The 25,203-nt window shown below is 47.5% G+C and overlaps 1 protein-coding gene across 1 annotated transcript in view; it reads right to left on the bottom strand.

Annotated features, from left to right (window-relative positions):
• Positions 1 to 317: 317 nt before the first annotated feature.
• Positions 318 to 25,203, bottom strand: part of LOC144159891 (uncharacterized) — a 35,364-nt gene continuing 10,478 nt past the window's right edge. The window contains exons 3-5 of the mRNA XM_077691548.1: positions 9,597 to 9,981; positions 8,757 to 8,944; positions 318 to 7,355 (exon numbers count right to left, since the gene is read on the bottom strand). Of these exons, the coding sequence (XP_077547674.1) occupies positions 7,206 to 7,355; positions 8,757 to 8,944; positions 9,597 to 9,981 (723 nt within the window). The 3' untranslated portion in view covers positions 318 to 7,205. The remainder of the gene's footprint in view (positions 7,356 to 8,756; positions 8,945 to 9,596; positions 9,982 to 25,203) is intronic.

Genomic DNA, 25,203 nt, shown 5'->3' with positions numbered 1-25,203 from the left:
TGCTCATAATCCCCTGCTGTCACTAGCTGCTTTATCTGTATGCGCTAAGTCACTAGCTAGGTACAGTACTACAGTCTCTAGTGCACCCACATGCATGCATTTTTGTGGCTGTGCTTGTAGGCAAGGCAAAACATTCTGATGAAATCGACACTGCAACAAAGTGTGGGATGAGGCATCATATTTTATGTTTGCTAGATGAGGTTTTTGTCTTTTAAGAAGCACAAGACCAGGAGAAGTTCTTGCACACATTCATATCCCTGCATCAGTGTTTGCTTCAGAACGCTTCGACTAGTTCCACCAGTCATGTCTTGACATCCGCAATTAGTAATGTCACAAGTTGTCGTGCAGAACAATATATGGGGCAGCCGTGCCTGTTTTCACGCCACTTTGGGAATTTTCATGCACTAATAAAGTACTGCTGCTGCAAGTGGCATATTATTTGTATTCACAACACTGTAATTACTGATGCTGGCCAACTTGCTTTTGCACTTTAGTGTCTCTTTAGGCGTCTGTATTGTACCGTAAATCCATTAGGTCCCTCCTGGGCAGATGTGCTGAACTATGCTCCTGTGCTATGTCGCTTTTGCATCCCAATATATTTACTTCCTCTTTCTCTCTTTTTAAGCATAGCAGCAACCTTTGAGGTGCAAAAAGTGTCGAAACATGAAAAAGTTCAGTGTAGTTCTTCGTGCTTGAAATGAGTGAGCTACATTCTGCGCATATTACACCTTGTGGCATTTCTGCTGCCCACAGGCCTGAAAGAAGGACACGACAAGTGCTTGACTTGCAACAAAGTTTATTTGTTTGCACCACAAAGATATGCAAGTACAAAACATCAAAAGCAAGAATCACAAGCAGGAGCCTGCGTCCTAGCCTTAAAAAGGTGGCATTATGCGAACCATAAAAACACAACTTCAGTCATATGCATACTCCTATCACTCAGTACATTCACATTAACAACTTCAGCAATTGTAGCAGCACCCACACAAACAAAGCACAGCAACATCTCTCACTAAGTGCATTGGCAAAAAAATTCACCTACACAGTCTGTACAGATGATTAACAAGCAAAGCTGTGACATACAGTTGCTGTTTTATGTGTGATGCGTGGCCTACCCATTGAGCTGTGCTTCACAGAGTAGCTTGCTGCATGTGCGCTCTGCTGCGAGAGACGCCTTAATGTTCCCTTTGATGTGGCATTCCCAAGTAGCACTGTCGGTAGGTGTGAGAGTGTAGCTGTGTCATCTATAAACCTATAAGCCAATCTCTGTCTTTGTCGAGAGTTCGACGGAATGCCATCTGGTCAGGTAAAGGCATTTGTATAAATGTTGCAACAAAATTGACGTTTCGGGATCCGTATGGATCCCTTGTTCATAATGGATTGATGGCTTAGCCGCAGGCTCCTAAGTAGCGTTGAGCGCATGACGTAATGTACGGGAGTACACATGGTTTAGAGTGCCAGATGATCTGTTGATTGCGTTGCTTGTTGTCTGAATTATTAGCGATTCAAGATTGAGCCTCGTTGCGAAATTCTTTCCCGGCGACCACTACATAATTCAGTCACAAATCTCCCATCAAAGAGCGAGCAGCCAAAAAATTGGCACTGCGTGCATAACAAATTGGAAGAACTTCCGAGAAACCACCCCCGCTGATCGGATAACAGTCTCGAGGAATGGACTACCAAGCTCATTCAAGAGGCAAGAAAACACGCCAAGGAACTTTCTCTTACGCAGGATAACCCAGCCATCGATGCCCATCTCCTCCACCTCTGGGACGCCCGTAGAGGGCTAATCAGGCGGTAGAAAAAGAACAAGACGAACCGCAAGCTGAAGATCCGCATTGCGGAAATTACGGCAGAAGCTGAAGTGTACGCCCGTGAGCTGAGCCAGCACAACTGGACGCAGTTCTGCAACAAGCTGCAAGGAACGCTGGGAACCTGCCGCACAGGGTACCTGCTCCGTTCCCTAATGGGCCCCGGTGAATATAAGGCGGTCGCAGCAGACCAGCTTCGCCGATTAATCCACAATTACCCGGGCACAGAAGAAGACTTGTTGGACGAACTTATTAAGCAAGCCTTGGCGCCCCCACCTCACGTCCAACCCACCCAGGCACCTGACTACACAGGCGATCCGAATCCCAAAATGGATGAGCCGTTCTCCATTGCTGAAATCGAGCCGGCAGCTTACAACCTCACCCGAAACACCACTCCGGGTCGAGACAAAATCCCTAACAAATTATTGCGAAACCTCGACCATGCCGTCCTAGAAAATCTTCTAGTCTACATCAATGAGTGCTGGCTGGCGGGTTCCTTGCCCCCACAGTGGAAACACGCAGACGTCACTTTCATCCCCAAGCCCGGCAAACCCTTGAACTCCAAGAATCTGAGGCCTATTCCTCTGACCTCATGTGTCGGCAAATTGTTTGAACACCTGGTTTACAACCGGCTCTCGCCCCACGTTGAAGACAACGGCTACTTCCCTGACACGATGTACGGCTTCCGCCCACATCTGTCAACCCAAGACATACTACTTCAGCTTAAGGAGGAAGTGCTGGACGACTTTAATAGCCACAGCAAGCGGTCCATCTTGGCCCTTGACATTAAGGGGGCATTCGACAACGTTTCTCACCAAGCCATCCTTCAAGGCCTCGCATCTACAAACTGTGGCGAGCGCACATTCCAATACTTTGTCTCCTTTCTAAACCAGCACACAGCAACAGTGGGCATCGGGCACCGTCGATCCGACGCATTTAAAACCCTGCCAAAGGGCACTCCGCAGGGGTTGGTAGTATCCCAATTACTATTCAACCTCATAATGAAAGACTTGCCACCCCTACTAAAAGCCATCCCGAATCTTCGCCACGCAATATACGCGGACGACCTAACGCTCTGGGTCCCCACTGGATCTCCGGGCGACCAGCAAGATGCACTTCAAGCAGCCATTCAGGTCACCCAACAATACCTGAAAGCCCGAGGACTCGATTGTGCCCCCGAAAAATCTGCCCTTCTAACCCTGTGCAAAAGGACATATAAGAAGCGTCCAGATCCCATACCAGATCCAGAACTTACCATTAATGAGCAACGCCTCCCCAATGTCCCACTCCTACGCATATTAGGCCTCACCATACCAAAAGATGGCTCAGGCGCTCAGACTATCCTTCCCTTGCAACGGACTCTTGACCAGCTCATTAACCTCATCCGCAGGATCTCCCATCAGCGACTTGGGCTACAAGAAGCTGACACCCTGCGCATCATTCACGCCCTCCTTATTAGCCAGGTTACGCCACCGTATTTGGCCCTGAAACCCGCAGAGAAAGAAAAGCTAAACATCGCCATACGCCAGGCCTACGAGGCCGCCCTTGGACTGCCTCCAAAAATAGCAACAAGAAAACTTCTGCAGCTCGGCATCCATAATACATGGGAGGAACTGGAAGAAGCTCATCGCATCTCCCAATTCACGCGACTTAAGCTCACGCCAACCGGCAGGGCTACACTTACCCGGCTCGGCTACAGGCCTCCCCCAAAATGCGAACAGAGGCAACGCATCCCTCTAACCATCCGACAGTACATCATAATCGCACCCATTCCCAGAAATATGCACCCCATCTATAACAAGGCACGCCGAGAATTCCGGATACGAGCCCTTAGAAAATGCTTCCCCAACTCTCCCTGTACTCGTTACACGGATGCCTCTCCATACCACCAACAACCGGAACATGCCGTGAGTGTCACCGGAGCCAACAGTGCAGAACTGACGGCCGCTACAGTACACACGACATCTATTGAGGCAGCAGAAGGACTTGCCATCGCTCTAGCCGCCACCACTGGAAATGACTACTTCACTATAATCCGCCTGCCGCAACTTCCTGCTAGGTCGAATAACACCCACGGCCTTAAAAATTCTGCAAAGTGTGCACCAGCTCCCGGAAATGCACATCATCCGGACCCCCGGACATGAGTCCTTCGAGGGGAACGAGGCGGCACACGCCGCTGCCCGCGTTCATACACACCAGGCCGTTTCTCAAGAAGGCGAAGTCATGCAGCCCCTTCGCTCTCCCAAGCCCGCTACTCTGAATTCATACGCGGACATCCTCGCCCATTACCGCCACGAACGACGACGCTTCCCGCCACCACATCCCCATTTATCCAGAGCACAGGCGACTGCCTTTCCTCCATGCCATGTACCCCACCCTCTACTACTCAACGTGTAATTTCTGTCACCAACCAGGCACCCTGTACCACATGGTATGGGAGTGTCAGAAAACCCCATCTCTTACCCCAAATCCTCACCCAACGTACGAGCAGTGGGCGGACCAGCTGGCCAGCTCCGACCTCTCAGTCCAGCGTATCCTGGTGGAGAGGGCTAGGGCAGCCAGCGCGGACCAGGGCTTCCCGGACTACAGGAGGCCCCCCACCTGGCGGGCACCTGAAGCTCGTCTTAATAAAGTTTATCCACTCCACTCCGCGGCTATGATGCGCGCGTGGTCCCACTCTATCTTGTGGCCCATCTTCTCGGCATGCTCTGCAAGTGCATTCGTCACGGTGTGGCCCTTGGTGACGTCATTTTTGTGCTGTTTAAGACGCCGGCAGAAATTTCCGCTTTCACCAATGTATACCGATTCGCAGTCGGCGCATGGGATTTTGTAGACCACACCAGGGAAACGTTGCCGAGGGAGGATCCTTTATGTTAAGCAAGTCACCCTTGAGCTTGCTTGCTTGCACATGCGCGATCTGCACACCACGTTTTCTGAAGACACAAGCAAGGGCTCCACTTCCAGGCAGTTCCTCCACAAGGACATGACATTAGTGTATCGCACGCCGTTCGATGTCACTGAGCTCTGCACCTTGCTACGGTTTTGCCTGTCTAACGCTTGCTTCTCGCACAAAAGCGAATTCTACAGGCAAGTTTTCGGTACCACTATGGGAGCATCTATTTCAGTCACGACTGCAAATATTACAATGGAAGCAATTTAAAACAAGGCATTGGAATTATTTTAGCCGATACCCAAGGTGTTCCCGAGATACTTCGATGACTGCTTCTGCGGTAAGGTGTACATCAGACAAACCAGCCGATGCGTAAATGACCACCTCAGGGAACATGATCTTTCCATGAAGAATGGCACCGGGTCGCATTTGCCTCATCACTACCGCGAGTGTGGCAAAGGATGCCTTCCGAGACTGACAGAGACAATCATTATCGGAAAGAGTCGTGACACCGTGGCGCAAGAACTGCGCGAAGCGTATTTTATCAAAAAAAAAAAACAAAAAAAAACAGCGCAGGCTGTATCAGTGGAGCATCGCTATCCCTGTTTTCGAAGGAGTACCGGATCCTAGACAACATGCGATAAAAAGGTGTGATTGTTGCCTTCAGCTGTGGCTATTTTGTTTTTATAGTATCTTTTTCAGATCTATTATCCTTTGTGTATGTTTGTGCGTTTGTAGACAAGCTACTTATATCGCTGTCTTTCCTTGGAATAAATCAGTTGTTAGTAGCGCATCTGTCTCGTCGTTCTTCGTTTTTTCTGTCCTCGTTTGTAGCGCTCGATTTTCCTTAAGCAATGAACCAACTAGCCCAACAGCATATTTTACTAAAAAAGCGGACCCTGATTTACAACGCTACTTGCTCGTACGATTTCGAAAAGGAGCTTTTGTTATAGCCGACGCTTCAGCTATCACGTCTCTCTCTTTGAAGGGAACAAACCGCACGCGGGCTGCGATCGATCACTATTTTTACCATACATTATGTGCAAACAGCTTCGTGAATATCAACCCAGTATTTTTTGCCTTGCTGCCCATCGGGAAACGAATTATAAAACGGATCTAAAACGATAAGCCAGCTTCCACAGCTAAATGATGCACTAAAGCACGAAAACATTTCCTATCTGCCACTGTTTTCTACTTTAACCAGAGACAGGTGCTGCTGAAAACATTTTACTTTCAAATAAACTAAATCTAACGCTCAAAGTAAATACTTCACTTGGGAATTGAACTTTTAAAAATCTAGTCTATTATTTAGGAGAGGAGAAGTTTCGTTAGTTTTCGCACTTGACGAAGACGACGGCCGATATTTGTGCTGATGTATTTGTTACTTAGAGAAAGGCTGATTTTGGCTCACTTAGCGAGTGAGGCAAAAGTCACACAAGCGTTTATAGCCGCGTGTACAACAACTCTATTTAGGTCGTCAAACTTTTGAAAAGGTCTAAAGGATAGAGGTGGCGTTGGGCCAGCCCAAATATGGCCCATATTGGACGCGGGATGCAAGCGGCCAAAAAGTTATAAAATATCTTTTTTTTTTCTGTGGTAAACGCAATAGGAATGACAAATGTAAGGCATGTGCTCATTTCGCGCTATTTTTATCTTTGAGTAAAAATTTTATTTTTAAGTAAAAAGAGGTTTGCTAACACCAAGACATTCGCAAGCGCGTGAATAGTTTGTAGGCTTCTCATCTTTCTTTCTTTTTTTTTACATTGAAAAAAAAAAAAAAAGGCGGATACGCCTGCCTATGCGGTTAGTTTAAACATGTGATGGCGACGGCGGTACAGCGCGCTGGTGTAGCAGAGAAACCCCGGGCGAGCACATCCCTGCACCTGGCGGAGCGCCCTGCAAGTCGCCGGAGAAATGCAAGCTTCACGGGACAGGTTCCCCAACCTCCGTCACAGGCAGCTCGGAACTTGTTTCGGCAACTCTCCACCAGGTGCAAACGTCGTCTGCATGGAGCTACTTTGAACGATGGTACCTAGTGTGCAGTGTGCTTGCAAAGCTCAGGATTTCACCAAGGTGATTTTAAGAGCTTAGACTGCTTATTTGGACAAAGAAAAATTTGAGTGCAGTTGGCCTTTAATGCCGAGACATGTGCATTTAAAAATATTGGAGTTATTTCCCGTGAGTTTTCACTATTCATTTACGACTTGTAGTGCCATTCACACACCTCCGGAGAAAACATAACCCTAAATGGAGAGGCCCACACAAGGGGCACCCTATTAGGTGCCTTCTGTCCCTTCTGTAGTCCGAGAGCTTTGGCGTGCGGCACCCCATCTCTGACGCTGAGGTTCGGGGCGTGAGGACCGCTTGACCTTCTTGCTAGCCGAGCTCTTGGCCAGCAGGCACTCTACCTGGTCCCCGGTTGACCCCAGGGCGACGCCTGGCAATGCTTGTGGGCTGGACCTTGAGGGTACAGCCGCACCTCCGGGCGCTGGTGAAGCCTGCCTTCATGGGCAGGCTCCTTCCTGGGGTTCCTTTCTGATCTTGTGCATCTGCCGCAGCAGCTGCTGAAGGGCAGTGGCATAATATGGGTTGCCAGCAGCTAGGGAAGGCTGGCGCCACCACTCCTCGTAGATCTTCTGCAGCTTTGCAGTGTCCTACGAAAAATTTGTTCAGGATATACCACAGATTTACTCAAAATTTGTTGCATCTCCTATCTTTACTATTGTCTTCTTTGCACTGCTGAAGTAATAAGGGTGTTCCGTAGGTATTCAACTATGGGCCTACCGGGAAACCCATTAGGGCAGAAAAATGTTCACAGAACTCACCTTCCCCTGCCAAGCTTAGATAACCAGTTTGGACCAGAGAATACTACGCAGGTATTTACAGATTAGTTTCACAAACATTAATGCATTCATTGAACTAAATAAAACACAAGAAAAAGCTTTGTTTAGTGCCATGTTCAGTTACATAATAATGACTGATTGATTGATTGACTGCGAGGTTTAAAGTACCGAAACTACACCTTGCTTATGAGGCGCGCTGTAGTGGAGACAGCTGGGGTTTAATTTTGGTCACCTAGGAACAGCTAGGAAGAGTTAACGTGCGCCGAAATCTCGACACACAGACGCTTTCGCTTTTCACTTCTATCAGGAAAATTGCTACCGCAGCCGGTATCGAACCCATGTCCTTGGGCTCAGCAGCACAACACCATAGCCACTTTAGTCTCACAGAACCCAAGCAACGCCTCTTCAAAATCCCAGGGTTCCTCAAAGCCTTACTTGAGAGCCCCTGACCTAGCGCTTTCGCAAGGCACCTTTTTATTCACAGGGCCTTAGTGGCATACAAGGACTATTCAGCGAAACACACAGAAAAAACATTAAGACCAGAATGTAAAATTTTACATCAGAATGTAAAATTTTACATCTCAAAAACTTGCACTGTGCAACTGACTATGTATCTAATGGTATGAGATTGGATCCTGGCAGAGTCTGTTTAACACTTCTTCTTTTAAGCTGGGCTGAAGACTGTCCCACCTGGTGGGGGCCCCTAACACCAGCACAGTGCTGTTTAATGAAAGTTTATTCCTCCTCCTCTTAGCACCCTCCCTATGTCAGAAAGGGCCTCGGAAGACATACGACAGCCAGCATACAAAATTTCACACTAGCTGTGACATATGAATACTACTTCATTCTTGCTCCCCTTTACATGCATTGGAAAAACTTGTTCGTCTTGCTTCTGCTATGATGCTACGCAGTCATGTTGGATTGCCTTAATTTTTGGAGTGTCTTTTTTGGCATCCTGTAGCCTTCTTCTACTTAGCTCCTGCAATTGTACCTTCGTAAAAATAAATTTTACTACAAGAGACCCCTGAAAAAATGCATGCACGTGGTTATAAAATAGGTAGCTCTTTACAAAAGTGGAGTGTGTTGCTGAGAAACAGATCTTGTTCAGGTGTCTAGTTGCTACCTAGGTGTCCAGTAACTGGAGTAAGGGTCACAATTATTAGGCTTTGCTAAAATAAATGCACGAGCACAAGCCACACCTCAACACCTCACGTTGGTGACTGCTTCCAGTTGAGCCCTGGGCCTCCAGCTGTGGCTCGGTATCCATAGGCAGCTGCTGCTGTTCAGGCTCTGCTGCCACCGGTTGGCCTTGCCCTGTGGGTGTGCTGGTGCTGGCTTCTTGGGAGTTGTCCTGTGTTTGCTTTCCCAGTCAAGCTTCCTGAATGCCCCCTCCAGACATGCTGTAAACAGTTAGGAATAGTGAAAACTGACTGTGAATCAGATCGAATATTCTCAAATACGAATAGTAGAAACCAACCGCGAATTACATATATTCGAATGTAAATGGCAAAAGATTACTGCAAGTAAATTATTTTCAAATGTGAATAGTGAAAATTCACTTCACATTGAATTTGATTCAAATTGCGCATTGCTCCCACGCCAGGCTGCTGTTAGCTGTGCCACGTATAAAGATGTATTATGAGCTGCACTGTTGTGGCTAATACCACACGCCCATTTATTCCTTCTAAGTGGAACAAAAATAGTAGAGCGAAGGTATGTACTGAGACATATGAACGTCTGGGCCATAATTTAAAAGTAGTTTTACAAGCACAGGCTTTCAGTCAGGCTGTGCCATCTTCATTAGGACAGGTGCATCAGACAAGTCTAGTTAAGTGCGCCGTGGCTGTGCATGTGCTCATCGCTGCCTTTCTCCCGAATTAGAGAATTCAACACTGCAGAACAGAGTTTCTGCGATACCTTTCCGTCTACACTGCATGATAGCTTGCTTGAAGCTGAAAATTAAACAGAGAGATACCATGTTTGCATAAACGTTGGCACAGGTCACATAAAAGTAGCAATATATGGAGTGTGCTGGGGTACATAGCTACTTACAATGTTCAACGTGATTTGGTGCTCTTCTGTCCAGCTTAGTGAGGGGGCTCACTCCTTCGTCGCCATACTGCCCTCTCCGCCACCCGCAGAACCAGTGGTAGACGGTGCTGACTGGGGGATTTACAGCGCTGCTAGCGAGCAGGCCCTCACCGTCCTCCTGCCTTGCCAGCTTCGTTTTATGAGGAGCTAGTGCGGCTGCTGGGGTCGTATCATCTTGAAAGTAGCGGAAGAATGCGGCACTTTTGTCCGATGTGGGTTTTAGAACGCGAAGCCCATCGGCGCAGTCGAGCCCGTGGTTGAGCACCTCATGCAGCTTGATGACAGCAGTCGGCGAGACTGGCCAGTTGAGGAATGGGTCGTTCTGCTGAGTTGCTTTTGTGACTTCCTAATTTTGACATCTACAAATGCTTAGCAGTAGTAGAATGCTTTCCGGCAGTTTCGTTCAAGCTTCTGTGCTGACACCTTCACTCCTTGTGGAACACAAACCTGTAAAAAGAGAATATCACAAATTATCTCAATTCTCAAAATATTATTTAAAGCTTGATATACAGTGACTAACCTGCAATATATTTTTTACTTAAATTACAATTTTATGAAACACAAACGTGTTAAACGGTAATATTATGAATTATTTTAGTTGTGAGAATATTATTGAGAACCAGATATGCAATCTGTAACCTGCAAATGTTTTTTTTACTTCAATTACCCACTTCATCTGACAAGTTTCACAATCAGACAACTAAGAAATGCTGAAGTTCCAAGGTGATGCGCATACTGTATTAAAGATGTGCCTCCAAGTCATGTTCTGATCTACTTCGCGGAATAAGAAATTGTACAGGTTTAGCACTCGCCTTTCACTTAATTTTCCCATGTATGAAAAATGGCGTTTTAGGAAAATTTGTGTTGGTACCAAGCAAAAAAAAAAAAAAAACTTGCTCAATCGCTCACGAAATCGAAGCGGAACAGTTGCATGTTATGCTCTTGCATATAACACAATTCTCTCCAAAATAGGACAGTTATATGCTTCCCACATTTCGGTTACGTTTAAATCCACTCAACACGTAATAACACGACAAGTTTAAAGCCTCTTTTAAAGCATTTTCAGTTGGTCTTTTTTTCCTCCTCAGCAAGGGGTGCCCCTTTATAGACCGAAGGGGGCAGGAGATAATTGGCTAAAAATCATTCATCTGTGAAAATGTTAAAAGCATGACACACATGCTTGACTCTTTTTGCTCGGACCATACTATGAAGCGTTATTTGTTTGTGAATTAGAATTACATCACACATTATTCTGATATTGTTTAATCGTAAGGAAAAATAAATTAATTTGAACATGAAGCGAAATGCGGATTGTTTTTGCACGGGTGCTTCAAATCGTGGTCAAAAAATCCCAGCCCAACTCAATGTAATGTAATTTAAGCTATATGTTCTTTCACCTCGGCCAAGAGAACATACAACGACCAAGTTCAGCTGTTCTTCCCTTTGAAATTGAGCGTGAAAGACGGCGGCATCGATGATTGACCCGTGGCGTTGTTCAGCGTGACGGAAGCAAGTGTGATCAGTAGTAACCAGATTTTTAAGCCACCGCTACTGTAATAAATGCGTAGCAAAAAAAAAAAAAAAAAAAACTCGCTGGTGTAGCTTCGCAACTGCAACTGATCAGTCTGTCTTGATTTTACCAGGTCGGGTAGGGGGGTGATTTGGCAACGCCTCCGAGGACCTTGCCACAATAAATAAAGACACTGCCGAAGAGCATCTATGGTAGTACCTCATTGGGTTGGGGGCTCCCAGTCGACGATCCACGACGCACGGTTGCCTCGCCGTAGTAGTCAGCCATGCGTACGCATCCCCGCACGAAGCACGTCCACGTTATCGACGCTGGCTTTGCAGTCTGGTCGCGCCCGCGCATGTCACAACGGCTGAAGAAATTAACTGCTACTTCGCCGTCGAACTAGAAAAAAACCGTAAAATTGCAGCAAACTCTACGCCACTGATGCTGCTGGTGCCGTGAACGTAAGGTCCCAGGGGCCTTACGTGAACGAGCCCTAAACAAGAGCAGAGGAGTGCGGAGTACGTTTACTGCTTTGTTCGCACGCCGGCAGAACCAGCCTAAACATCAAATAGCAGGGACGGAGTGCGGAGTACGTTTGGTGCTTTGTTCGAACTTCGCACACCGCAACGTTTTTATGGCGCAAGGTTTGTTTTGCATTCAACAGGTGGCGCACCGCAAACGCGCAATTTTTAAATTGTAAGCCGCGGCATTCGCGCTCACGTCTCCGGCTACGGATGAGATTTCTTTTTCTTGGAATGCATTTTTAGCATTTCTGCGCGTACTGTAGCACGATATCACGTTACTGTGATCGCCTACAGCATCAGCAACCATGCTTAAAATAAGACATATTCCCGCTGCATTTTTTATTCAGTGACAAAAAAGTAAATTCTCAACAAGAAAAGTGGGGGGAGGGTTCATTATGAGAGTAAATACAGTAGCTCTCATTTTAAGCACAAAAAACTACACTGAACTTTTTCATGTTTCGACACTTTTTGCACCTCAAAAATTGCTGCTATGCTTAAAAAGAGAATGAGGAAGTAAATCTACTGGGATGCACAAGCGACATAGCACAGGAGCATAGTTCAGTACATCTGCCCAGGAGGGACCTAATGGTTTTACGGTACACTATAGACGCCTAAAGAGACACTAAAGTGCAAAAGCAAGTTGGCCAGCATCGGTAATTGCAGTGTTGTGAATACAAATAATATGCGACTTGCAGCAGCAGTACTTTATTAGTGCATGAAAATTCCCAAAGTGGCGTGAAAACAGGCACGGCTGCCCCATATATTGTTCTGCACGACAACTTGTGACATTACTAATTGCGGATGTCAAGACATGACTGGTGGAACTAGTCGAAGCGTTCTTCTGAAGCAAACACTGATGCAGGGATATGAATGTGTGCAAGAACTTTTCCTGGTCTTGTGCTTCTTAAAAGACACAAACATCAGCCAGTAAACATAAAATATGATGCCTCATCCCAGGCTTTCTTGCAATGTCGATTTCGTGGGAATGTTTTGCCTCGCCTAGAAACACAGCCACAAAAATACATGCATGTGGGTGCACTAGAGACTGTAGTACTGTACCTAGCTAGTGACATACAGGTAAAGCAGCCAGTGGAAACAGGAAAATTAGCACAATCAACACGAAGCAGGACGGCTTTCAAATGCTTTGATCAATGGCGCATGCATATTCAGCAGCTTTTCCTAGGTGAGTAGCGCCTGCAGGCGTTTCTGGGGAAACATGGTCAAGTAGCGCGGTAAAGACGGGACAAAAGTAGAGACCACACAGGACTAGCGCTAGACATCAACTGAAATTTTTACTACACACATCAAAAGATATACAGGAAGGGCGCATGCGTGAACATGCTCAAAGCACAAAGAAAAAAGACAAGGTCAAGTGGTGCATTTTGTTACGCACGTGGCAAGTTCGCATCCAGATAATCTATTTCTTTTTTTGATGAACTAATAGATGCCGTGCTTACACACTTTTCACCGGCTTTCATGATGCACCACGCTTCAAACAATTCACGGCTGGCTTGGTCCTTAAAACAGCACAATGTTACTGTCTTCTCGTAAATTGGAACACAGTGTGGAACGCACCGGCAGCGGCGGCAATGGTCAGCTAAATGGCCCCCCGCAGCGAGCGCTTGAACAGCTGTACGGTGCTCCCAGAGCCTGTCATTTATGCACCTACCAGTCTGCCCAATATAGCATTTTCCACCAGATAGAGGCACTTCGTATACAACACCTTGTTTGCAACCAACAAACAGCATGGCATGCCTCTTCTTCGGTTACCCTTCTTCTCGCCATTCACAGCAGAGCACATTCGTGCTAGTTTTTATGGGGCGGAGAACACAACGTCGGCACCACATTTCCCCGCCACCTTTTTAAGGCGGTTGGAGAAATTGTGCACGTAAGGGACGACTACAGGCCTCCTTTCTTTGCGAGGTTCATCTCGCCCTTGACGCCGTGCCCCTGACTTGACGTCACGCAATAGGCTTTCAACCACTGCTGCTATTACTTCCCGAGGGAAGCCGGCATCTTTCAAACGTGCAACTTGGTGCTGAACACTATCGGCGACTTGGTGCTGACAAGACTTCTCGAGGGCACCGCGAAGACAGCTAACGCCAATACCCCTTTTCACTATCTTCGAATGCGCTGAACGATAATCCAAAATTGCCTTTTTTGACCGTGGCTGATACGCCCAACACACGCGTGTTCCACAGAAATTAAAACACACATCAAGGAAATGCAAGGACCCATCATTTGGTAATTCATGAGTGAATTCAAAGCCGTCAGAGCACTCCAGAAATGTTTTCTTAACTGTCTTGACTAAAAGGTTTACTTCTTCTGGCTCCACCGACCTAGTAACAATCATGTAATCATCGACATATCTAAATATCTTTGCTGTCTTAGCCGTGTCAATATATGCCTCAATGCTGCAGCCCCAGACAAACGTCTTCAAATTTTCCTTCTTCCCACACACCATATCCGACTGGAATAATCTGCCTGTATCTGTTGTCTGCAGCATTGATGGGATTGAACATATTGAAAATTGAGACAGTATGTTTTTACAAGTTACTGTATTTTACCCTGTGTTGTCGGTTTGTTTATATTTGAGTGATTCCTGCTTGGGTCCTGGGTGGGGCCTGCAGTATGTCATAAATAAATAAATAAATAAATAAGCTGGTCCGCAGCAACACATGCAATGTACACTTAACTCTTAAGCCAAATACAGCCACCATAGCACATTGTTTTCACCTGTTTTGCAATTCACACAGTGAGAGCAGAACTGCTTAAATATGCTCCTTCTGGAAGCGTCTTTTGGGAAACTGGTCATTAGGAATGCAATAGTCATCACTTCAAAGGCTCTGTGACAAGCTTAATAACACCCACGCTTTGCAATTGGTCAGCTGTACACTGAATTTGCAATCCAGACACTTTCCTAAGCGGTCGCCAGCGACAAAGAAAAAGGGGGGTGGGGGGTCACAAGAGATTTGAACCCTGGAACAACACATTTAGCAACGGAAGCGCACACCAAAGGGTCATCCTGTCTGACTGAGGAAATCGTCCGAGCAGTAGTAAATCATTGAAGGACTCAGGCCAGTTATCATTGCGCCTGCCGAAACTTTAGCGAGTTACAACTGCCGTTTCGTCAGCACGGAACGCTAGTGAAGAAAAAAAAAAGAACGAAAGCAACATGGTCGTTTGCGCTATCACAGAAAAACATCGGGGCACAAAATGCAATTTCCGGGCCAAAGGTTGAGCCGATCACATGTAGGGTGAACGGTAGATCTACGTTTGAGAAACAGCCGCTCCAACTACGCGGCGACTGGCGAACGGTTGAGGCACTTCGAAATCTACAGCGCCGGCCAACACCCGAGAACGCGAAATCACGCACAGAGGCACGGTTGAAGCACTTCACGTAAGAGCATGAGGAGATACAGTAGAGCGCACACTGCGTATCCAAACAGTTGCCGCTTCACGTAAGAGAACGCGAAATATCCAACACAGGCACGGTTGAAGCACTCGTAACTTCGCTAGAATACGAAGGATTAAGCGTTAAATCCAAAGCGCGGCCGTCGCAGAGAGCGAAATAAAACACGCCGATTGATACACTTGTCGCTTCACGAAAGTGCCCGAGCAGAGGCTAGCGCAGAGCGCACACTTCTCCGGCGATATTCAACGCCGGCAGGGCGGTCCCAGAGCGCGGGGAGTGTGCACAACGGCGGAAAAGCCAAGCGCCCTTCGCCTTTCCCACTCGCACTCCTCCTTTTCTCTCTTTCGCGTCTGAGCGTCCGGGCAATTCATTTCACGCTTCCCGGCCACGGCAGCAGTTTTCCTGATGGAAGCGGAAAATAAATACGCCAGTGTGCCGACGTTTTAGTGGACGTGAAGATCCCCAGGTTGTCGAAATTATTCTGAAGCCCCGCACTTTACGGTGCGCATAGCATCCCGGGTGTGGCGCGGGCACGTGAATTCCCGAAAATTTGAACTTTTATCTACCGAGGAAGAGGTGCTTTTATTGTGATGCGGTAGTTTCGCGTACGACTGGCGACTATATCTTTGGAAGAGTCGAACTTCTCCTGTGAACGCCGCTGAGCATTTGGCAATATGTCGCAGCAGTGAAAATTGGAAAATAAATTGTTTTGCAGCATGGGCTGCGCGGCAACTGTGAATTCGCGGGCGCAATTCGCGGACACTCGCAACTCGCTCCCTCAGTCGGAGCTTCTGGGTGGCAGCGATGACGTATTTTCGTGGATGTTTGATGGGCACGGCTGATAGCGGACGGCTAGCAGGCACGGGGAAATCGAAAAGTGAGCTTAATAATGCTATCGCGTTAAAAAAGAAAGCGACACGACAGAGGCGCGCAATATCAACTGGAAACCTTATGTTCTAAAGAAATCACAGATATACCCCTCAATGATCACATATCAGACAAGTGTAGCCGCCGTACATGCGCACCTAAGTGCAAACGCACCCTCACCAATTTATCTCTTTTTTTTGGAAAGGACATTTCTGTATCAAAGGTGCCCAATGATTCGTCTGAAGTACCCGCGGTTATTTCAAGACACGCAATTGAGCCTGGCCATGAACATGCTATATTTAGTTGCATTACCGTCCGTTCAGCGTTGCAGTCACTCCTCTGGCCTTGCACCGTGAACGACGAGCTCCAATAGTGCCCCAGCGTTCTGCTGTGGGCTGAAGTAGCAATTTCCGAGGATCCTTAACAGCCACGAAAAAATACGCTGCCATGGTCATCTGAGCGAGCGATTCAGCTGTCGGCGAGTTGCTGAACACCGTTGACGAGGAGAACGCGGCGCCATCATTGCTCTGATTGGGCAAGACTCATCGGACGCAACCGCGGTCACCATTCGCCTGTGTGGGTCATGGCCAAGGCTTGTGATGCTGGAGCGGGCCATAACCCGGCCAACTGGAACATATACGACAGCCATATGCCTGAGTTGAACGTGTTCGACGAGTTCGAAGAGTGGCCGGACGGCTTCTGCCGCTACGTGTACCGTGCCGACTGCGTAGAGGCCCAGCGACATGCGTCAGGCTGGGCCATGCGACTCAGCTGGGCCAAAGACAAGCCGTACTTCCAACAGAAAAAAAAATGCCTCGGTGTTATCGTATGCAGCCTGCAGTGCGTGTCAGACACCGGACGCAGCGTGCGTCTAAGGCCACGTATCTCCAACGAGGACCGCAAGAACCAGGAAGGCAAGCCGTGCCGTAACCTTGGGTGCCTTGGGAGCTTGCAATTACAGCCTTGCAGTGGTTACTGCGGATCCCCGGTAGTGCACATCTGGCGCCACACAGACTCGGCGGTGTTCTTCCAATCTGAGGGATTCCATGACCACCCGCGCCCCAACGAACGCCAGCGTGTACCTATGAGAAAGTCAGCGAGACTTCCTGACGGAGGAAACACTGAGAGCACAGGAAAAGAAAGTCGCGGTGATGTGCTCTACAAGCTCGTCAAACGCAACACCCCGGAGCACACCTCCCTGCCCTCCTTCGAGCAGGAATTCACGCCTTTCCTGACGTCTGCATATGTAATGGGTAACATTGCGGCATCGGGGCAGTGTTCATGCTCTCGGTCCGAATGCCATTGCGGCGTCTCTACAAGCCAAGCAGCAGCAGCGGCATCGCAGCCTCACTACCGAAAGGCTGCTGACCCATGTGGTACGGCTGCCGCAGTGTCCCCAGCTTTCGAGGTGCAGTGTGGCTCGGTCCTCCACGCCATGGACCACACCGTCACACCTGAAGGTCAACCGTTAGGCACACGACACTGCAGCAGCCAACAACACGGGGCTGCATCTTCTGTCCCAGCACACTCAGAAGCGGGTGAAATGTGCCACGTCGTGATGCCAGTGGACGACCCTTCCATAGAGCCTCATTCATCAATGCTGCGCTACTTCGGTGGTGCGGCCGAGAGCAGGAGTCTTCATACTGCCGAGCACGATTCCTCTGTGCCCATCACGCAGCTTGACCACAAGACCGGGCAGACTCCAGCGCAGCGCCCTTTCCCGGATGCAAGCAACAATGGCATCTGACGCCCCACTCTTTTCTTCCGCAGGTAGAGGTAAAATCTGTTAGCAACAATGCGCGAACGCGTGGCTTTCGATACGTGCAGCTCAGCCTGCTGATAGCCACCGGCGTGACCAGCGAGATTAGGGGACGGCGCTGCGGCATCTTGGCATGCGAAAGCTATTGCCGATGCTTCCTTGCTTCGGGGGGAGAGATCCGACACCGAAATGCTCTCACCACGACCGCCGCCCACGCCTATATTAAACATTATCTGACGCTGATAACCAGCGCAGTCTCGTTGTCGCCTTTGGTATGGTTCCCACATGCGCCCTTTTTTATATTCGAACCATACCAAAGGCTATCACAAGACTGCACTGGTTATCAGCTTAAGATAACGTTTATTATAGGCTTTGGCGGCGTTCGTGGTGAGGGACCTTCGGGGTCGAACCTTGCCCCCCAAAACACGGAAGCATCGGCAATAGCTTTCGCATGCCAAGCCGCCGCAGCGCCGTCCCCTAATCTCGCTGGTCACGCCGGTGGCTATCAGCAGGCTGCGCAGCCCGTATCGAAAGCCACGCGTTCGCGCGTTGTTGTTTACAGTTTTGACCTCTGTACGAGCAAGGGTTGTGGGATGACCGACATTGAAAACGTCGTTGTATTATTAGCCTGCATTAACAGTTTTTAACAAGTTGCGCTTTCTACACAAAGGAGTTAAAAGAAGAGTGAAGGTGTATTTGAACTTGAGACAAGTGCACATGCGTGCCCGCTACATGTGCCTGATAGTTGTGCCCTGGAAAGCTTGCTTGTCCTGTCTTAGAAATAAACATTTCAGTTCATAGTAATCGCCGGAGTAGTTACTTCTTCTTTTTCATGTGTACATACCCCCAGGATTTAATCAACAAATGATTACTAAGAGCTCAGCCCTCCTCGTCTAACGTGTATCTAGAATATCAATTAAGCATCTAACTTGATAAAGAATCATCTACAAGACCAATGGCTGTTCTTCAACAGACTGACACGATGAAAGTGTACCGGTATGTTGACGACTGTTAAGTCTTTACGAAGTGGTTAACAAAAATCAAAAACGAAATTGAGTTGATCTTACTTTGGACTTGTTTCTAGGTAAACCTAACGGCCTCTACTTAACAAAGAACAACCTGAATGCAACCTTTTTTTATTTTTAGACCTGGTGATTAAGTTTAGTACGGTTTATGTGTGCTACCGTCTCGCACCACGCTCTCAAAACACACTTTTGTCTTTTAATTCGGCCTTTCCGTCGACTGCAAAAATAGGGGTGGCCATCCCATGTTGAAAGGAGGCTCTTAACTCGGACTTTGCCATTCCTCTGCCCCACAAAGTTGTGATGTTTAGATCCAACCTTAATGACGCCGACATCAGAATACGCTGCCGCTGTATGGGACTCCGGTATTGATTAATTAACAAACGCAGTTGAAGCAATACAAAATCGCCTGCCAACTTCATTTTATTAAGCAATTATCACCGTACATAAAGCATTTCAAATGTGCAATTTACTTTACTGACACGAGATCTTTCGCTATGCGGCCACGTTATTTATAGATATATGTCTGCTTCATAAAATATAACATCATCCCATATTACGCCACGTGTTCCTCTCATGATCATTCGTACATTTAACAACGTCTTGTTCATCGTCAGAAGATCAAATTTTTCTCATGCGACACCAATACATTTCATTACTCAATTTTTCTCGCACGGTAAGAGAGAGTGCGAGAAAAAATGCGAAAACCACCTTCCCGAACAGCGTGTGTCCATACGATAAAATAAATTGTTCAGATCACTTTTATCCGCTCCATTCTCTCTGTACACAGCTTCTATTCTATTCCTTTAGTACACATGGAGCATATCATTCTCGCTGTTTTCAGTGGTGATACTACACGTTGACGCCTGAATGCTCCATTTATTGTATTACGCCCACATATATTTTATATTGTACATTGAATGAATATCGCCTTTGAGCTGCATTCTTTTGCGCTTGTGCTTGCTTTCTTCTGACATTACAATCAGTGTCCTGTTTTTCTTTTTATGCTGCTTTCTTTCAGCAACATGGTGCTCTAGAACCGATCGCAGAAAAAACTGTGCTCATTCGAACTGCATCATTCTGCGCGCCGGTTGGATTTAGTCGTGTTGTCAGTTATTCTTCTGTTACATTTCTTTTCATCTGTACCCTTATGCAACCTCACACCCACTCCCTTCTGCAACGCCCGACCGGGGCCCTGCGGGTACACTGAAGCAATAAATGCACAGACAAGTGCCGGTCATCGGAAAAACTTCTTATCCAGCGTAGCCGAATCCCTACTACGTAGCCTAAGCGAGCGGAAAGAACGGAGCGGTTTCTCACGAAGGAAGCAAGAAGGCTAGACCCTGCCGCGCCGCTATTCTAGTGCCATGAAGGTGGACTAAATGTTAAACCGCACGAAATGATTAGCCACTGCGTGATGGCAAACAATGACTAAAAGGAGTACCTTATCTGAAAAAAAAAATCAGCACAGAATATCTGACTTGCCGTGAGCGCGTAATAACTGCAATTACCGCGCAATGCAACCGAAGCTGCGTTGGCATGAACTGAGGATCGGACGGTAAGCTTCAAAAGCACGCGAATTTTTCAGACTGAATACCTCTGATGACTTAAGCAGAGGATTGACGTGGATGTGTGTCCGAACTGAAATTTGATCAGTCTGATATCCGGTGAAGTACTGACCAACGCATCTAAATACCAATAAAGCTTTTTGTCTCAGTCAGTGGGGGCGACACGTGCGCAATCGAACCATTTTCGGGTACTGTTTGAAAGGTACCTTTGGAATAATTAACTGGACTTAGTGGCGGCAGTTTACCCGACAGGATTAAGCCTTTTGTATTTTCTGCTTTGGGTACATGACTTCGTTTTCTCCCCGTTCTCTTTACATTGCCTTGCATATGTGAATGCCTTCTCCCCCTGAGCAGCCGCCCTGGATGTTCCTGCCCATACCAGTCACGACTACTGTTCCCGGTGTCACGAGGAAGGAGTATATTCCGGCCCCCGCACTAAAGTTCCTCGCCCTCGACTACATGTCGCGGATATACAGAGACCACACATATGTGTACACTGATGGGTCGGTATCATCAACATCATCCACTATCGGTGTGTGGATACGGTGATCCCGTACTACCATCAGCGCCATGCTCAGTCACAGAACGTCAACTACGGCTACCGAACTTGCAGCTCTGAGGGTGGCTTTCGCTCATATCGTCAAGCAACACGCTCGAGAGTGGGCCATCTTCACAGACTCAAGGGCTGCCGTTCAATGTCTAGAATCTTTACCAAAAGACCAGCTTGTGTGTGACATACACGCTTTACATCTCCAAGTTTTACAAGCGCACCATCACATTGCACTTCAGTTGATTCCAGCACATTGTGGGATAACTGGCAACGTGAAGGCGGACATTGCTGCATCCGTTGCGCATAAGCATCGTGCATCGGCAATAGCTATACCATTCTTCAGGAAAGATGCATATATACTTGCATCCAGCGTGGCATAGGACATGCAGCGTGCAGCCTGGGATGACGTATCACGTCATTACACGCCGTTATCTTTCATCGATCCAAACTGCAAATTTAAAATGCAACCAGGACTTTCCAAGTGGCGGCAAAAGCAATTCTACATCGCATGCGGTTGAATGTCGCATACACGCGCAAATTCCTCTTCAAGATAAAACAGGCTACGTCGCCACTCTGCCCACACTGTGATGTGCGAGAAACCCTGCAGCACCTGCTCTGTGAATGTGCTCGATTCAGTGCTCAAATAGTATCCCTCGCAGTGACTTTGGTACTGCCGCTTTCCGTGGACATGCAGCTAAATGACGTTTTAGGACCATGGGCTTGTCTCAAATGTGCTTTACGGGCTACCAAAGCTCTGATAGAGTACCTGCAACACACAGGTCTAGACGAGTTGCTGTGAATAACTCGCCGTATATGTACGCATCAACTTCTTGAACATCATCGCCATCATCTTCATCACGACATCAACTGACGTAGCAAGTTAGGCATTTTAGCCCAGCTAACATCGCCAGACTTCATTAAATATCGCTCTCTCTCTCTCTCTCCCTGGGCGCTTGCAGGCGATACATTTTGTAAGTTAGCGCTGTTCTTATGTATCCTAAGTCTACTTCACGTTCTGCGGACATTTTTACGTGCAAACGTGCACAAAACTGCCGATCTGACACTGCAGATGGTATTCACTGAAAAGTTTCACTGCCAATTTCTTCGCTTGGCAACACCGGAAACGGCAACGGACATGACCCGGCTTGTGCCACTGATACGGCATGCCGCAGAAAAAAAAAGACTGCAGTGCGTCGTCTGTTCCGTTTCAACCCGATTCCGAACGGTGCTGTCAACAGATATTAATAGCAATCACATTGGTGTCGAGACATTACTTTCCGTTCAGTGGTGTAAAGTTTCGAACGGCCAACACACATCCAGTGCTTAGCACGGACAAGTACCGCCATCCCGCGGACCCCGACGTAACCGGTGACGGCGACTCACATGGTTGCCCGCATTCGTGCCTGGCCAGTGAATACAACCTATTCTGTTGAAACATTTCGTTTATTATGTTATTACATGCACCATAGCTGCGGCACTAAAGAAGGTGCCAAATTACCTATGCAAACGAAGACGAATTTCACTAACTGAGGAGAAATTCAAGTGACAATTTACTATGGAATGAAAGACCAGAAAAAAAGAGTCCCAGTCTAAGAACGCTTCACGTAGATAGCCAAACCATGAAGTCTGGTCTGGTCTTTTTGACTTCACGCGGTAATCAGAGAACATGCCAGTTGTACATCCCAAGGTATGGACCAAGCCCGCAATATGTCGTAAATGCACGCATTAACCGTACACATCTTTGAGAATGGGCTTCTACCTATGTACCTAACAACCCAGAGATTGCACTGTTCCCCTGGACTTCGTTCAGTGCAATCCGGTCAGCCATCTGAGGGTTATCGTTATCAGCACCTACATGTCACCCGAGGATAGTCCTCGCAATTCCAGAGTCCCTGGCAGCCCAAGAGGAAAGAGGGTTGTTCAAGAGCTTTGAAGACACCTAAACAGATCTCGGGGACAGGGAAATGGACCAACGCAAGCGTCACGACGAAACTGCGAAGAACCCGTTATATGAATGGCACACCCTCTTGAGTGGGACATACATCCGAGTCAGAAAGCCCAACACTTCCAACGCGTCGCCGTTATAAGGTCTAGCCGGCAGCCAGTGCTCCCGCGAGACGAACACAGTCATTTTATGACCATGCAATGGCCTACATCTACATGCCATCGGAACGCTAGCACTAGCGAGGGCACCGAGCAAAACGGTGCAAAGACAAAAAGATCTTAAGTTTCTGGACAGTCACCATTGATCCAAACCAAAACTTCGGCATTGCAAGCACACCACACACTCAAGCGGCCTCATACCTGAAAACTCTGAGAGCTATCGGCATCAATGCGAAACTGTGTGAAGTAACAGGCTATGTGGCGCTCCAGAGAACTCAATTAGGAAATTATTCACCAAATTCGACAAAAAATTACAGAGGAAGCCCTCCTAGACCTGACACGGGCAGCGGGTAAACGTTGAAAATTAGCGCTAACTATAAAAAACTAACAAGAAAGAACTAAGACAACGGCACATACTGACAACTGAAAGGTTGATTTTTACAAGAAACACACAAATGCACACGCAGAGCCAGCAAAACAGACACGTGTCACCGCCTCCCATTGGCATACCTGGGTACGACAAAAGAACTGTGCTGCCCTGGCACCTACCCCCCTCCTTTAAATGTTGCTGCTTCCTTCTCCAAAATACTGAGAGGGAGGGCTCGCTAACAAGCTCGAGCCAATCTTGTGCATGTAAAATGCTTCGGCCGGTTCTCTTGTTGTGTAATCACGTTGTTTGAAAGTAGGCCCGTGTTGTAAAAGCGCGGTTCACCGCCACATTCGAAACAATGGGGGGTCAATGGAGTGCTAGGGTTCCACTTCCCAGAAGAGTGATGCTTCCGTAAGGTGTAGTCTTGCCCACATACACACGACCACAGATCAGAATAACGAAGTATAGATGGTATTAGCGTTGCACACTACAAAACGTATTTCATTGTTTGTTGTACAACCACGTGCGGCATCGCCAGCACCGGTGCCAAATCTTTTGCTAACCATTGAACATAAACTGCTCAAGTTTTTTCTTGGCAAAGCAGAGCACCGGAAGGCCGAACCTGTCAGCTGCCTTTTTCAAACGAAATGAAAGCGCACGTACATAGGGCATGACAGCCACTTTTTCACTTTGGTCAAGATTAGGCTTGTGCGCTGCCTTGCGATTGTTTCACAATATGCGCACACACGGACTGCAACACACAAAAAAAGGATAGCCGCATTTCTCAGCCGAACAACCGGATCACAGAAGCTGCGTTGCGTCTTATCGTGACACGACATGTTAATGGACGATTTCAAGCTCCTGAGCGGAATTCGTTTTTCAGCCCTTGGATGGTTTCTAAAGCAAAGCTTTCTACCTTTACCAGTAAATGATTTTTTGTAGCCTGCGCGACAGGAAACTTCGACGCGGATGGAGATGGAGCGGGTGGTTTTTGCAACCGGAGCAAAGTGTAGATGGCGCGGCGATGGGGTGCTATTTAGGGTGCCTCGATGCGGGCCCGCTCCGCTGAGGGTGAGGACAACCGCGTCGTCTGCTAGCGCGACCGCCATTTTCTTGCATCCGCTAGGCGCGGGGCGCGCGTTTGCTGCGTGACGCGCCTTGATAGTGCTGGTCTCGCTAACAGTGTGGGCTTGATTTGGCTTTACTTTTGATAGACATTCTTTTTCTAGCGTAGATGAACAGAAGAGTAAGGTTTTGGTGAAGGATTCTCTATTTTGAGGTGACAAGCGAAGGTATGGTGAATGCCTTTCTTTTTTTACGATAGGTGACACGGCGGAAAACTTCACGCCGTCGTGTCATACCGGTGCCGTGAACTTGCTGTCGCTGCGTTTACATATAAACATAGCACAAAGTAGGCGGAGTACACGAAGGAAGGGAACTGCTGCATATTCAAGTGCGAATGTCCGGCACGCTTACAGCCACTGAAACTATTATTCGGTACTTACATATATAGGATTTCCTGGCGGCAAAGTGTGTCATGCATGCACTGTGCAATCTGAACGTGATTGATTGATTGGTGAGGTTTAAAGCGCCTACGCTACATAGGTGATGAGGCGCCGTAGTGGAGGGCTACGGATTAATTTTGACCACCTAGGAATCTTTAACATGCGCCGAAATCTCGAACAAACGGGCGTTTTGTATTTTCGTCTCCATCAGAAAAACGGCCGCTCGTCGAGAATCGAACCAGCGTCCTTGGGCTGCAATCTAAACATAAAGGCTTACACGGATGTAGGAAAATCATTTAATACCTTGAAGCAAAAATATACTATGCACAAAGTGATGAACGACATCCTCCACTGCTGATACATAATACATTA

This window comes from Haemaphysalis longicornis, unplaced genomic scaffold (genome assembly GCF_048455015.1).
Source record: "Haemaphysalis longicornis isolate Haplotype H1 unplaced genomic scaffold, Haemaphysalis longicornis Haplotype H1 scaffold_10, whole genome shotgun sequence".
Classification (NCBI taxonomy): Eukaryota; Metazoa; Arthropoda; class Arachnida; order Ixodida; family Ixodidae; genus Haemaphysalis; species Haemaphysalis longicornis.
The sequence above is the reverse complement of the archived record's forward strand: the minus strand, read 5'-3'. Positions and strand labels throughout refer to the sequence as shown.